The sequence below is a fragment of the Schistocerca gregaria genome, chromosome X (assembly GCF_023897955.1).
Source record: "Schistocerca gregaria isolate iqSchGreg1 chromosome X, iqSchGreg1.2, whole genome shotgun sequence".
Lineage (NCBI taxonomy): Eukaryota > Metazoa > Arthropoda > Insecta > Orthoptera > Acrididae > Schistocerca > Schistocerca gregaria.
In genome coordinates, this window is record NC_064931.1 from 174931492 (window position 1) to 174945626 (window position 14135).

Consider the following 14135-nt stretch of genomic DNA (forward strand, 5'->3'; position numbering starts at 1 on the left):
TCTCACAGATGTGTATGCAATGCTTCACAAAATGGCATTTTCTAGTTTTTAGAGGTATTTTAAGGAGCTCAGAGTAGTATAAAAGAACATTTTGTGAATACACTAATTCCAAACAAGACAGAGGCTCACTTTTTGTATTACAGTTATAAATGCCTACAGATGTTGCTAGTTTGCAGTTGGCGACAACATAGAATAAAAATACCAATATTTTCCTAAATGGAAACAGCACAGGTTTCACTAATTTCTGTCAGTTTGGAGCTAACTTAATTGGTTTAATGCTGAACATAGTAATCTCAGTAACTCAGAATGCAAAATTTTTAATATGAGTCCTCATGCTTTCCATCTCACAAATGTTCATCTCATAATCTCTTTTCAAGAGTCTCCAAGTCCATTTCACTGATCTTATAAATACTTTGGCAACTCTGACTGAATTAGGCCATATTCAACAAACCTCAAAGTTTAATTCCTTTTTCCAAATTTCTTTTTGGTCTCCTTTACAGCTCGCTCAATGTACAGATTGAATAACACTATGGAAAGGATACAAGTCTGTGTCACTCCCTTCGTAATTACTGCTTCCCTTTCAGGTCATTCAACTCTAATAATTGAGTTTGGTCTTTTTACAAGTTGTAGATAACCTTTTATCCCTGTAACATAATTTCATGCACAATTTGACTTGGTACACATAAGGACTTATGAAAGTAACTTACACATCAACATCATTCCACAACAAAGATCATTTCACAAGAAGTGTAGCACATTGTAAGAAGTGAGTACATGTTCCAGGTTTATTGCAGAGACAGTTCTGCCATGGCATGGATAACTGCTGCATCACAACATGGAGCTGAATGGCATAGCAACTGGAAATATCCTCCAGAGGTGAAGTACTTGGGACTGTAAAATTCTTATAGGCAGAAACCTAAACTGTACATGGACTGAATGTGAAATTCTGGCAGTATATGGATCAAATGCAGTGTCACGTCCAGCCATAGTGAAATGGTACCTACTACCTCTATTTAACCAAGGCTACACAGATGTGGGTGACGCTCATCAAGAAGGATGGTCATCTACCATTTAGGACAATTTTCCAACAATGAATTCATACAGCAGTTCTTGATTGGCTCCATGACCAAGAAATGGATTTCTATTCCAGAGGAACTGAACAATTAGTAGAGCATTTCCAATCATTGTTTACAAAGAACCAGTGATTATGTGATTTGTCAGGACTCCAGCGGGAACATATTGTCATCCAGACACACTATTTCGGCAGTCCATCTGGCCACCATCTTCAGGTGAGAAGGCCATTGCACTAACTCGCCGGAACTGAAATCAAACATGCTGCAGCAGCTTCTTCATACACCGACCATGAGTCCAGCACACGTGTGCAAACATAACTGCCCTCTAGCACAAGGCACAATAGCGCACTAATGGTGAAAGCTCGCGGAAACAATAAATCGATATCAAACACTATTGACAGCTTTTGATGACTGAAACAAAGACCGTTGTTTCTTAATGTCAAACAAAACAGGGTCCCAACTCTTACTTGAAGGATACCCCTTATCTCTGTTTATAATACTGTCAGATAGCTGGATTTCAATGGCTTCTTTCACTACACAGTTACAATACTGCGACACAGGGGCAACCCCATGTGTCTCATTGTACATCATCTTATGTCCTTCAGTAACACAATGTTCCACCACTACAGATTTTTCTGGCTGAAATAAACGTGTGGTGATGATGCTGCATGCAGAGATCTTGGACTGTAACGAATCATTTGTCCAATATAGGCTTTCCCGCAATGGCAGGAAATCTTGTAGGTCCTGGGCTTTCTCAAACTCAAATCATTCTTCACTGAGTCCACCAGAGTTCTGGTGTTAGCTGGCTGACAGGATACATGTAATATCAAATTTCTTTAAATATCTTCCTATTTTTGAAGATATGCTTGCTGCAAAAGGTAGGAATGCCACAAATTTGCTTGTGTCTTTTGTTGGTTCCCACGAAGGTCTAATCTGTAGAGCATGATGGATCTGATTGTCAGTATAACCATTGTGCTTGAAGACAGCTTTTAGATGATCCAGTTCTTGTATCAGACTATCTGCATCTGAGATGGTGTAAGCTCTGTTTACCAATGTATGTAGGGCCCCATTGCATTGATATGATGGATGACAACTTGATGCATGAAGATATCGGTCCATCTACCTGGGCTTACAATAAACACTATGTGCTAATGTCCCATAATCCCTCCTGTACACCAAGACATGTCAAAATGGAAGTTTTCCATCCTTTTCAACTTCCATCATGAACTTAATACTGGGATGCAGACAATTAAAATGATATAGGAAATGATGTGGTCATACCATAAACGTACCATCGATGTATCTCCAGAAACAAGTTGGTTTTAAGAACGCCTTTTTCAGTGCCACGTCCTCAAAATCTTCCATGAACAAATTGGCTACCATGGGGGGGGGGGGGGGGGGGGGGGGGGTAACGGACTCGCCATAGCCACTTTGTCAGTTTGTTCGAAGTATTTGTCATTAAATAAAAAGTATGTTGACATCAACACATGATGACAAAGCTTAGTTGTGTCTTCATCCAATTTTTCACCAAATAACTGCAAAGAATCTTCAAGAGGAACTCTGGTAAACAGAGACACAACATCAAAACTAACAAGCAAATCTATAGGAGTGAGACAAGGAGACTTCAAATGCTGAATAAAAACCACAGAATTGGAAATATGACATTCGCTTTTTCCGACATGGGGACTGCGAATGGACGCTTAATACTTGGCTAAGTTATAAGGAGGAGTGCCCAAATTGCTAACAATAGGCCGAAGAGGAACTTCTTGCTTGTATACCTTAGGCACACCGTACAATCTCTGCACGACTGCAGCACTAGGTTGAAGTTTTTTAAGAACACTGTTAGATCTGTCAATATTATAAACAGAGTTAAGGGGTATCATTTAAGTAAGAGTTGGAACCCTGTTTTGTTTGACATTAAGAAACAACGGTCTTTGTTTCAGTCATCAAAAGCTGTCAATAGTGTTCGATATTGATGTATCGCATACACGCGCTTTCGCCACCGTTGCACTGTTGTGTCTTGCACTAGGGGGGCAGTTATGTTTGCACACATGCAGTGGAACTACAGTTGGTGTATAAAGGAGCTGCTACGGCATGCTTGATTTCAGTTCTGGCTAGTTAGTACGACAGCCTTCTCACCTGAAGATGGCGGCCAGACGGACTGCCAAAATATTGTGTCCAGATGACAATATGTTACAGCTGGAGACCTGAAAGAGTATCACAAATTACTACGCCGGTAAACTTTACGCAGCCACCCAGTTATGTTTAAAAATAGTGTCTTGTGTGTCTCTTGAAATCATAGTGCAGCATTCAAGAAAGTTTACTTAGCCTGGAATAATAATGTGAAGCTTATTTTCTAAAGTCCCCTTGAATATCTCTTTGAACCTATGTACTCAAGAAGCTAAAAAGAGGAATAATAAAGTTAAGTGCTATTCCAGGACATCTGTACAATTATTTTCTGTATTACTGATAGGCTATATACATCAGCCTTTAACACCATATGACATCTGTACAATTATTTTCTGTAGTACTGATAGGTCCAACAACTGAAGTTAACATTTATAGCCTATGTCCAAGAACACATGTAATTTAGTGAAAATTCCTCAGCAATAATAATGAAAAATTATAAAACTTAACTGAAAAATAAAAACCATATGACACTGCTGACAGAGACTTCGAGAGCTAATTGTAAAGCTATTTTCCACTTGTGCTGTTGGCAGCTGTCCTATATAATACTACTGTTCTGTTCAAAGAGTAAGTGTTCTGTTTACATGTCTGTTGAGTATGTCCTGAGTATAGCTGACACAAGATGTGTGTTGATTCTGAAGGAGGAATAAACTAGAGTGAAACAGGATGTCAGCATGCAAATCGTTAATCTCAAACAGTACCGAAGGTGGATGAAATGCTAACTAAATATCCTTTTCTCAGGAATGGACTGTCATCATTGATGGGTGTGCCCTAACAGCATAGGTCACTGTGGAAACATTTGAAATCTAAGGAAACTTGCACATAGAATGAATTTTCACTCTCCAGCCAAGTGTGTACTGACATGAAACTTCCCGGAAGATTGGAACTGTGTGCCAGACCAGGACTAATTCAAGACTATTACCTTTCACAAGCAAGCACTCCATTGATTGAGCAACCCAAGCACAACTCACTACCTATCCTCACAGTTTTACTTCCAGACTTCACAGGACTTTTGTGAAACTTGGAGGGCTAGTACTCCTGGAAGGAAGGATATTGCAGAGACCTGGCACAGCCACAGAAGGAATTATTTCCAGAATGAATTTCCACTCTGCAGCAGAGTATATGGCGATTTGAAACTTCCTTGCTGATTAAAACTGTATGCTGGACCGGCACTCTAATCAGTGCACATTCCTCTGCAAAGTGAAAGTTCAGTCTGGAATCAATGTCAGGTTCTGGATAAAACTTGTCTCTACAAAAGCCTTTATTCCACTAGTGCTAGTCCTGTAAGTTTTGCAGGAGAACTTCTGTGAAGATTTGAAGGTAGGTGTTGAGGTACTTGCAGAAGCAAAGTTGTGAGGATGGAATGCGGGTTGCACTTAAATAGCTCGGCTGCTAGAGCCCTTGCCCATGAAGGGCAAAGATCCTGGGTTCAAGTTGTTGTACAGCACACAGTTTTAATTTGTAATGAAGTTTACACTTGCACATAGTTTAATGATCACAAGCTATACATATGCATGTATCCAACTTGCTAATCAAGAATTACACAAAAATAAAAATAAATTGTGTGTATTGGCTGGTAGCCTCAGGACCAAGATAGATCAGCTAGGGTCAGGTGGGGTAACTGGAAGCCATTTACTAAGTTTCGACTACAATTTCAAGTAATTAATAATTTTCTAAATTTAAACGAGTATTTTTGCAATTTTAATGTGTAAGAGGTTTGAAATATGAACTCTGCTCTTAGATTGATTAATCCATTGAGTCTGACATCATAGTAAGTTCATATTTACTCAATGTGTTCAAATTTACCTCATAAATAAAAACTGCAATCTCAAAGTGTGGACTGGGTATGAATTTGCCAGTAGAGGTAACTGTAAACCAACACTGTTCACAGACTTACAAACATTTTCCTGACTGATACCAGTTTTTACAATTCCCCAACCAACATGTAATAAAATTCCAAAATAAGCAATTTTTGAAAGGAATTTATCAAATAACATTAAAAATGAGGTGGTACTTAACATACTCCTTGTCAGTACACAAACACAAAAATGTGTGTCTAAGTTTTTTTTCTTTTCGGTTTTAACAGGGCCATACATAAATTTGTCAGAAGGTTGTTGTATGTCAGTTAATGACTCAGCAAGCACACTAAATGAATGTTACTTCATACAGCCATTTACATTAATTATAGACTGACATGGCTATCATTCCCATCAAATATCAAAATGATACTTACTGAGTAATGGGTGATTTATATGATATTTCTAAATGTGAAACATAAAAGATGTAGTGAACTACTGATAAAACTTAGGCTCCTCCTTTTACTAATTTGTAGAAGCAGTATGAAGTGTCCCTGGTTAGTTATTAGTCAAAGTCCACAAACTTTGAATTGCACCTCTTGTATATGATCAATGGTGCCAAATAAGTGTCATCTGCAGCAATGCAGACCAAAACAGTTATTGATTCCTGACCTGATCCAGCAGAGATGCCATTCACTGGCTTCACCTCTTAATGTAGTTAGGTTACTGCCAAACCCAGGCTCATCACAATTTTAGACAAAGCATGATTTCCCATTATCTTTTAGCTTGCATATTTAGTGCAAATCATTCAGTTCACTGAATGAATTTATAAAGTACAAATTGATCTACCATTCTTTGTGAACTTCTGAAGGTGCTCAGCTTTCTTCAAATAAAGACAGAGATTTCATTTCGTAAGAGCCCGATACCAGTCCTCATCGAGTCAGCACTTTCAAATGGATTTTTCAGTGAACTCTGTTTAACATATTGTTATACCAATGACTTAAGTCCCTCTTTGTCATATGCATGTTCCATTTCTGTATGAGCAGTTAAACAATTGGCCACCCAGTACTCACTTGACCACAACTCCTGTTCACCCTGCCATCCAACTTCACTAATCCCTACTTTACCCTACTTCAAACTATCCATTTCCTTTTCTAAATTTTCTATGCTGATTGTCTGGTTAAGACAACATTCCACACTCCATCCCATAAATGTCAGTTTTGTTTGTCCTGATGACATCCTCCCGAGTAGTCCCTTGCCAGAGATCCAAACAGGGGACTATTTTACATCCAGAATATTTTACCGATGAGGATTTAACCATACAGCGAAACTACATGTCTTTGGGAAAGACTACAGCTATATTTTCCCCTTGCTTTCATCTGTTCACAGTACCAGCACAGCTAGGCCATGTTGGTTGAGTTTATACAGCCAGATCAGCCGATCATCCAAACTGTTGGCTCTGGAGCTACTGATAAGGCCACTACCTCTTCAGGGATCACACATTTGTCTGTCCTCTCAACAGCTACAACTCTGTTGCAGTTGCTCCTATCTTATGGCTATCATTGAGGTACACAAGCCATCCCACCATGGCAAAGTCCAAGGTTCATGGGTAGGGGTGGAGGGGAGCACAAGGTATGTAAGGAAATGAATGGTTCAGTCACACCTAGAAATTAGGGTGCAAAAGGTATGCTACTATCATCCTACCTTTTTATAGCAATGTATGGCATGGAGATACTTGTTGGTGATAGCAAAATTATACAAAAATAGGCATTTTTTGCAGGGAGAACAGTGGCTCTTGAAGTTGTTTGTTGTACAGCCGCAATTCACAGTTAATATTCTTTATTGACTGTTTTCACTCAATTTAACAAGTGGATTGTCAAAAAGTGGAATTTACAGCTCTAAGTAGTTGGGTGATTAATATGACATTGGCAATGAACTCAGTCAACTACTTTGAACTGTAAATTCCACAGTTTCTGACACTGTTCATGTTAAACTGAGTGACTTCAGGCAAAGAGTATTCATCACAACTTGTGGCTGTCATACAAACTTAATTAGCAACATTAACGTCTTTGGTAGAACTTGGGAACTTCTAGCTGAGGAGACAAGGAATGTTTACAATTGGGCAGTATGAATTAAATTGACAATGAACATAACATATAGCATGAACTTCAGCTTAAAGATGAAAATCAGCTGTCACACTACACAAAAAACACAGTTCTTAGAGATGAATATTTATTGTCTATTGACAAGGAACAAGCAAAGAGACAAGCAAAGAAAATGTCATGCCCTTAGAAGTCCACTAATCAGTGTGTAACAGCTATTGCGCCTTATGGTGATATACTAATCTAATCTACATTAAATTATTATCTATAGTAATCTTTTCTGGGGATCAAATATATGTAACAAACATAATTTTGCAACTATAAAATTGGGCCATAACAGTAATAGCTAAAAATAGTTGTTAGGGCCACTGTAAGAATTGTGGGTATCCTTACTGAACCTCACTAACACATGAAGAGAAACAATATATGCATCAATTTGTAATATACATGATCATAGAATAAAGGCCAGTTTGTAATCATATTTAACAAGGAAAAACAAATGAAAACTCTTAAACAGTATTTTCTATGATGGACTAAAACTTAATAATTTTCCCAATGAGATGAAAGAGAGACTAACATACATTTATGTTAAAAGACAGTCAAATAATACATGCTATTCAAAGATCACTTAGAGAACTCAGAGTAGGGCAAAATAAAAAATAATGCATAAATAAAGTGATAATTAAAACACCCGTGTCACATTGTACACTGTTTTTACAAAACAGTCAATCACCCAAGATCTTCACCATCTAACAGTTGCACATCTCACCCACCCTGAGGGGATGTTGACCCAGTTATTCAGATAAGCAGAAGGGAAGATGTGGAGATTTAACAGAGGTACAGCATGTGTGTTCGGTGTGTGTGGAGATAATTATTCTTCACTGACTTAAGTATTTCCAAGTATACGAGGCAATGGCCTCCAGGGAGCTCATGCTCCATCTGGCCACTGATTTAGGTTTTCCTAAATCACTTCAGGTAAATGTTGGGATGGTTCATTCACCAAGGCCACGGCAGACTGCCTGTCCTAGCGCATTACAAACATGCATTTACATTTGAGTGTCTGTATATATGGCATGTTTTTCTTTGTATTAAACTGAGGAATTTAATAAAATGATCATTGGACAAATAAATTATTATGCTACTTTACTGTTAGATCCCTTAATTGTATAAGCACTCTAACAGCATCAAGGGCTTTTCTGTTGCACACTGTTGTTGGTAACAGTTCATACAATGAATCATAAGAAGTTAACATGAAGAATCTTGAGTGAGATGCAGGTAGCAAATGAGATTCTCGTTTATTATTTCCTAAATAAAATTAGCTGTTATTTTGTTAACTAAGGTTTGAATTTAACCATGTTGATGGAATTATCGCTAAAATCAGAAAGACATATGTAGGTTACTGCAATGATGAACACACATCTCATGCTTAACTGAACATCAATCTGTTATGGCAATATTATTTTTGTGCTTACATTCGATGGCTTCCCTAAGTCACAACCGAATTGTCACATTCCAGTGGATCCTAGGCTTAAGGGTTTGTTACAGGTTAGTCTTACTTGGCACAAAGAAAATACAAAAATCAGCAGAAACCTTAAAATTCATAGTATCCAGACAAGTAAAAAGTATTCTGTCCCTATCAATATTCAAAAACAAATGTAATCAGTATAACATAATGTACTGTATTATTATTATTATTATTGTAACATATTTTACAGGACATCTGATTGTATTGGACTGAAGACATTTCAGAATCTTCTGCCAAAAGAAATCATTAGATCACTTAACTGGCTACAGCTAACATCAATGAATTGCCAACGTTCACACACAACACAAGAGATGCATGCGCGCGCGCACACAAAAGTTGCAATTCCAGCCACTCTCTCTGACCTGTGATGTAACTGTGTTGTGTGACGACATGGTAGTGGGGTGTTTTTGAGTCAGCTCATGTTTGTAGATTGTGTGTTGTTGTATTTGTTGGACTATTGTGTTCAACATTTATGTTTTGAATTTGTTTCCTAGTTATGTTAGTGAGTCATTTGACATTGTAAGCTGAGTGTGTCAGGTTGTTATGGAAGAGTTTGTGCCAGTGGGTGATTTTGATTTTGCATGTGACTGATGGACACCATATGTATTTGAAATTTTCTTTTTCTGGTGCTCATGGATAGGGCCTATGATGAGTTTGTTTTTTATTGTAATATATGCAGTAGGGCCATGTGTGTTTTGTTTATAGTTATTTTTGTACATAAAAACTGGCGATGATGCAAGTTTTCATGAATTTCAGCATTTTTCTTGTTAACATTTGGTAATTGTGTTGGTAGGTATGATAGCTATTGGTTCACCAGCATTGGTTACGCCACGAATCTTATTAGCTATATGAGTGGGTTTTGGTTTGTTATGCTATGGACTGTTTTAGACAGACATGGTAAGCAAAGGTTTCGATCACTGATTATGATCTGAATGTTGGTTTTAGGTACTGCGGACTTTGTTTTAGCTGCATATGTGCCCAATGAAATTTGCAATACCTTTGGATTAGAGTGATCTAATTATTATACATTTAGTTCACCCCAGTCCAGAAACCCCTACTTTCCGTGGAAACCCATTAGTTTCGTTCTATTGCTGGAGTTAAATATTTCATTTGTTATTTATCACTGTTCGAGGGTGTCATGAGTGCCGTAATGGCCACCATATTGTATATGCCTAAAATAGGGTGTCTGCCATATTGAAGAAATCACAGGTCAAAGCAAATGAGTAGAATCACAGCTTTTGGTTTTGTCATGTTGAAGGAGATTAAAGGGAAGCAGTAGTCAAGAAAGGAGTGAGACAGCTTTAGCCCATTCCTGATGATATTCAATCTATACACTGAGTAAGCAGTAGAGGAAGCTACAGAAATCTGGAGTAGGAATTAAAGATCAGGGGAAAGAAACAAAAACTTTAAGGTTTGCCAGTGACATTGTATTTCTGTCAGAGATAGCAAATGACTTTGAAGAGCAGCCAAATGGAATAAACAGTGTCTTGGAAAGAGGATATAAGATGAACATCAGCAAAAATAAAATGAGTAATGGAATGATGCTGAGGGAATTAGATAAGGAAACAAGACGCCAAAAGAAATAGATGAGTTTGGCTATTTGGGCAGTAAAATAACTGATTATGGCCAATTTTATGCCACCAGGTACGTTATCAAAATTTTTTGCTGCAGCATTTTGCACCCCTATTTGTGCTAAAGACAAACTTGACATGGAATAATGAAAGTCTTTCTCTACCACGTACATCATTGTTCCTTTTGAACTGAACGTTTGTCAGCATGTGTATGTAAGGACATCATTGTCGCCATATTGTATATGCAGGAACTAGGTATTTACACCCTACTGATGCCGTGTCAACGCAGACAGGTGGAGTTGGATGCTACTGTATTGTTGTGATTCTCTCCAGTCAGAATAAGGTCCTCGGGCCACATCGTTTGTATAAGTATAACCTTCTGCAGTCATTTGGTTAGGTATGACAGTATCCACTGGTTGGCTGTACCGTCAAGCCAATCGAACTCCAATTTATCTACGAGAATATTGTGATACTTCTTGTAAAATTTGGTGAGTGGACATGTAAACGGTATTCTCAACAGAACAACTCTTTGGAAACTGAAACAGTATGGAACTGATACACCAGCAAAAAGCAGTTCAGACAAAAAGAGAAGAGCATAGAATAGAAACCTCTGAAATCAGATGCTACAGAAGAAAGCTGAAGATTAGATTGCATAGATTGGGGAACTAATTAAATACTGACTAGAACTGGGGAGAAAAGAAATTTGTGGCACAACTTTACTGAATGATGGCATCAGCTGACAGGACACATTCCGAGACATCCAGAAATCGTAAATTTAGTACTGGAGGGAAGTGTGGAGGACAAAAACTGTACACTAAGTCCAAGATAGGAGTACAATAAGAAGATTGAAATGGATCAAGGTTGCAGTAGTTTTTTTGAAGACGTTGAGCTTGCACAGAATAGAGAGCGTAAAGGACTACCAAACCACTTTTCAGACTGAAAAAGGTAAAAGTTTGCATTCTTCAATGTGGCATGGATGTGAACAGTAGGCTTCGCTACCAGTCAAATTTATCACAATCAGATTTCCTGCTTTCACATTCGCTGACTCTTCCAACTCTCAACCAAATTGTCACCTTCCAACCTAATCTAGACCTTGGGCTGCACTACAGACCAGGGTCACCACAATCAAGATTTTTTTCTTTTTGGTGGGTGGTATATAGTTCCAGCCCTGGGGAGAAAAAGTTTAGCTGACACTACAGTTCCAACTGGCTCTACTAAAAATATTCCAACAATTCCAACATAAATACACAATGAAAATCTAATGATTGTTCTAAACTCAGGACAAAGAAACACTTTGAATTCGTAAAATCCTCGTTTTTGAGGTACACATATGAATAAATTTGTCTATTACTTCACTTAAGGGATTCAATGAACTGCACATACACACTGAACAAAAGCACACAGGCTATAACTTTCATGGAGCAGATTACATTGTTTTGTTTCATTATACTTGAAATATGCAACTGTGAGTGTTGTGAGGATATGAAAGGAAAACTCATATTTATAGATGTAGAGACCCTTTTGTCATTGTTGACTGGATGATTTGTCTTGGGCACATGGCAGCTGGAATACACCATTTGACATTATGACTGCAGCAGAGAGAAAATATAGGGACTGAAAGGTGATCTACACCCAACATGTTCGTACACCATAATTCAGTTATATGAATTGAAGGATATGAATGGGAGTAGAGAAGTGGACGAGAGGGTTGTAGCCTATTATCACTGTTATTAAATCTGTGCACTGAACAAGATGTGAATGAAACCAAAAAGAAATTTTGAAAGGAAACTTAAGTGCGGAAAGAAGCAATAAAAACTATGATGTCTGCCGATGAAACTGTGTAATTCTTTCACAGACGGTAAAGGACTGAAGACCAGTTGAATGGTTAGTGCCATGGAAACAGGTTAATGAGAAAACCATAAAAAAAGAATGATGGAATACAGTTAGGATATGATGCACTAAAAGCAGTAGACAAGTTTTGTTGTTTGGACAGGGAAAAAAAAACTGACTTTGACCAAAATAGAGGGAATATGAAGTGCAGACTGACAATAGCATGAAAATCATTTCAACGAAAAAAATATTTTTTCGCGTTAAATACGTTAGGAAGGCTCTTCTGGGAGTATTTATCTGGTGTGTAGATTCATATAAAACTAACATGAGGACAATATACAGTTCAGACAAAAGGAGAATTGAAATGAGGCGCTGCAGAAGACTACTGAAGAGCATATGAGTGGATTGGACAAATAGTAAGTACAGAATAGAAACAGAGGGGGGAAAATGTTACAACTTTACTAAAAGAACTGACATATGATACTTCCTGAGGCCTGGAGGAATAGTGTAGGTTGCAACTATCGTGTAGGGGTGAAGAGCCTGCCACAGATATGGTACTACAAGAAGAATTGGACAGAGCATTGAAAGACCTGTGTTGAAACTGTGTCCCTGGAGTAGATGATATTCCCACAGAACTACTGATATCTTTGGGAGAGGCAGCCATGATAATACTATTCTAGCTGATGCACATGATGTATGAGGGAGGTGAAATAACTTCAAACCTCAAGACGAATATAATAATTCCAATTCCAAACAATGCAGGTGCTGACAGGTGTGAATATTATGTAACTATGAATTCTTTAGAGAAGAACGGAAAAAACTGGTAGAGACTAGCCTTGGCGAAGATCAGTTTAGATTCCTAGTAAATGAAGGAACACGTGAGGTGATACTAACCCAATGACTTCTAAGATAGGTTAAGGACAGGCAAATCTAATTTTGTAGCATTCGTAGGCAGAGTAAGCTTTTGACAATGTTGACTGGAATACTACTTGTGAAATTACAAAGGTCGCAGGATTAAAATAAAAGGAGCGAAAAGTTATTTATAAACGTGTACAGAAACCTTGCAGCAGTTACAAGAGTTGAAGGGAAGCAATAGTTGAGAAGGGAGTGATTGTTTCACACAATTCCCGACGGTCAGTGTCTTGAAAGGAGGATACAAATTCAACAGTAACGGTGCACTAAATGTAGCGGGAGAGTTTTGTTATTTGGGCAGCAAAATAGCTGATGATAGCCGAAGTAGATAGGATATAAAATGCAGACTGACAATGGGCAGAAAAAGATATCCTGAAATGATAAACATGTTAACTTTTAGTACGTATTTAAGAGTTACAAAGACTTTTCTGAACGTATAAGTCTGGAGTGGAGCGCTCTGTCGAAGTGAAATGTGGACGATAAACAGTTCGGGCAGGAAGAGAACAGAAGCTTGTGATTATTGGGCGATGAAGAGATTCTACTCCTAAAAAATCATTAATTTCATAACTTATCATTATGATCTTACCTTCAATACCGAATTTGTATCCCCTGTACTGTCAGGCATAATAACAGCAGCAGCAATGCATACTAACTGAAACACTGCACCGAAATAAAGCCCATATCTAATCACAGAATCTACTATATCTTCTGTCATGACGCTCTGCTTCCTTCGTTTACGCTACTTACGTAATACGCAACGGGTTATTCGTATTGACGAAATACTCTAGGAACGCACCGTACTACGACGAGCAACTTACACTGCAACTGTCAATTTAAGGAAAAACAAACGTGCGTCACTTCTGTCAAACACAATCGGCAAGTTACTAACAACTCAAAGACACTAGATACAGGACATACCACTTCATCTAGTTAGTAGCTTTGGTCGAAGGTACTGCGTCAACTCAGAGAGACAGTATTCTTTACATCTTTGCACAAACTAATGAACGAATCATGTTTTCATGACACAAGAGTCTCCTCTTACGCATGACACTGGCACTATTTTACCATCATCATCCTTATATTTTACCACTCATTTTTATTTGTTATTTATTTAATACCCTTTTTTGGCTCATAAGATC

The 14135-nt window shown here is 37.9% G+C and overlaps 1 protein-coding gene across 1 annotated transcript in view; it reads right to left on the bottom strand.

Moving 5' to 3' along the window:
• Positions 1–13904, bottom strand: part of LOC126299016 (protein anon-73B1) — a 29176-nt gene extending 15272 nt beyond the window's left edge. Inside the window, exon 1 of the mRNA XM_049990651.1 lies at positions 13583–13904. Coding sequence (XP_049846608.1) covers positions 13583–13711 — 129 coding nt within the window. The 5' untranslated portion in view covers positions 13712–13904. The remainder of the gene's footprint in view (positions 1–13582) is intronic.
• Between the last annotated feature and the right edge of the window lie 231 nt (positions 13905–14135).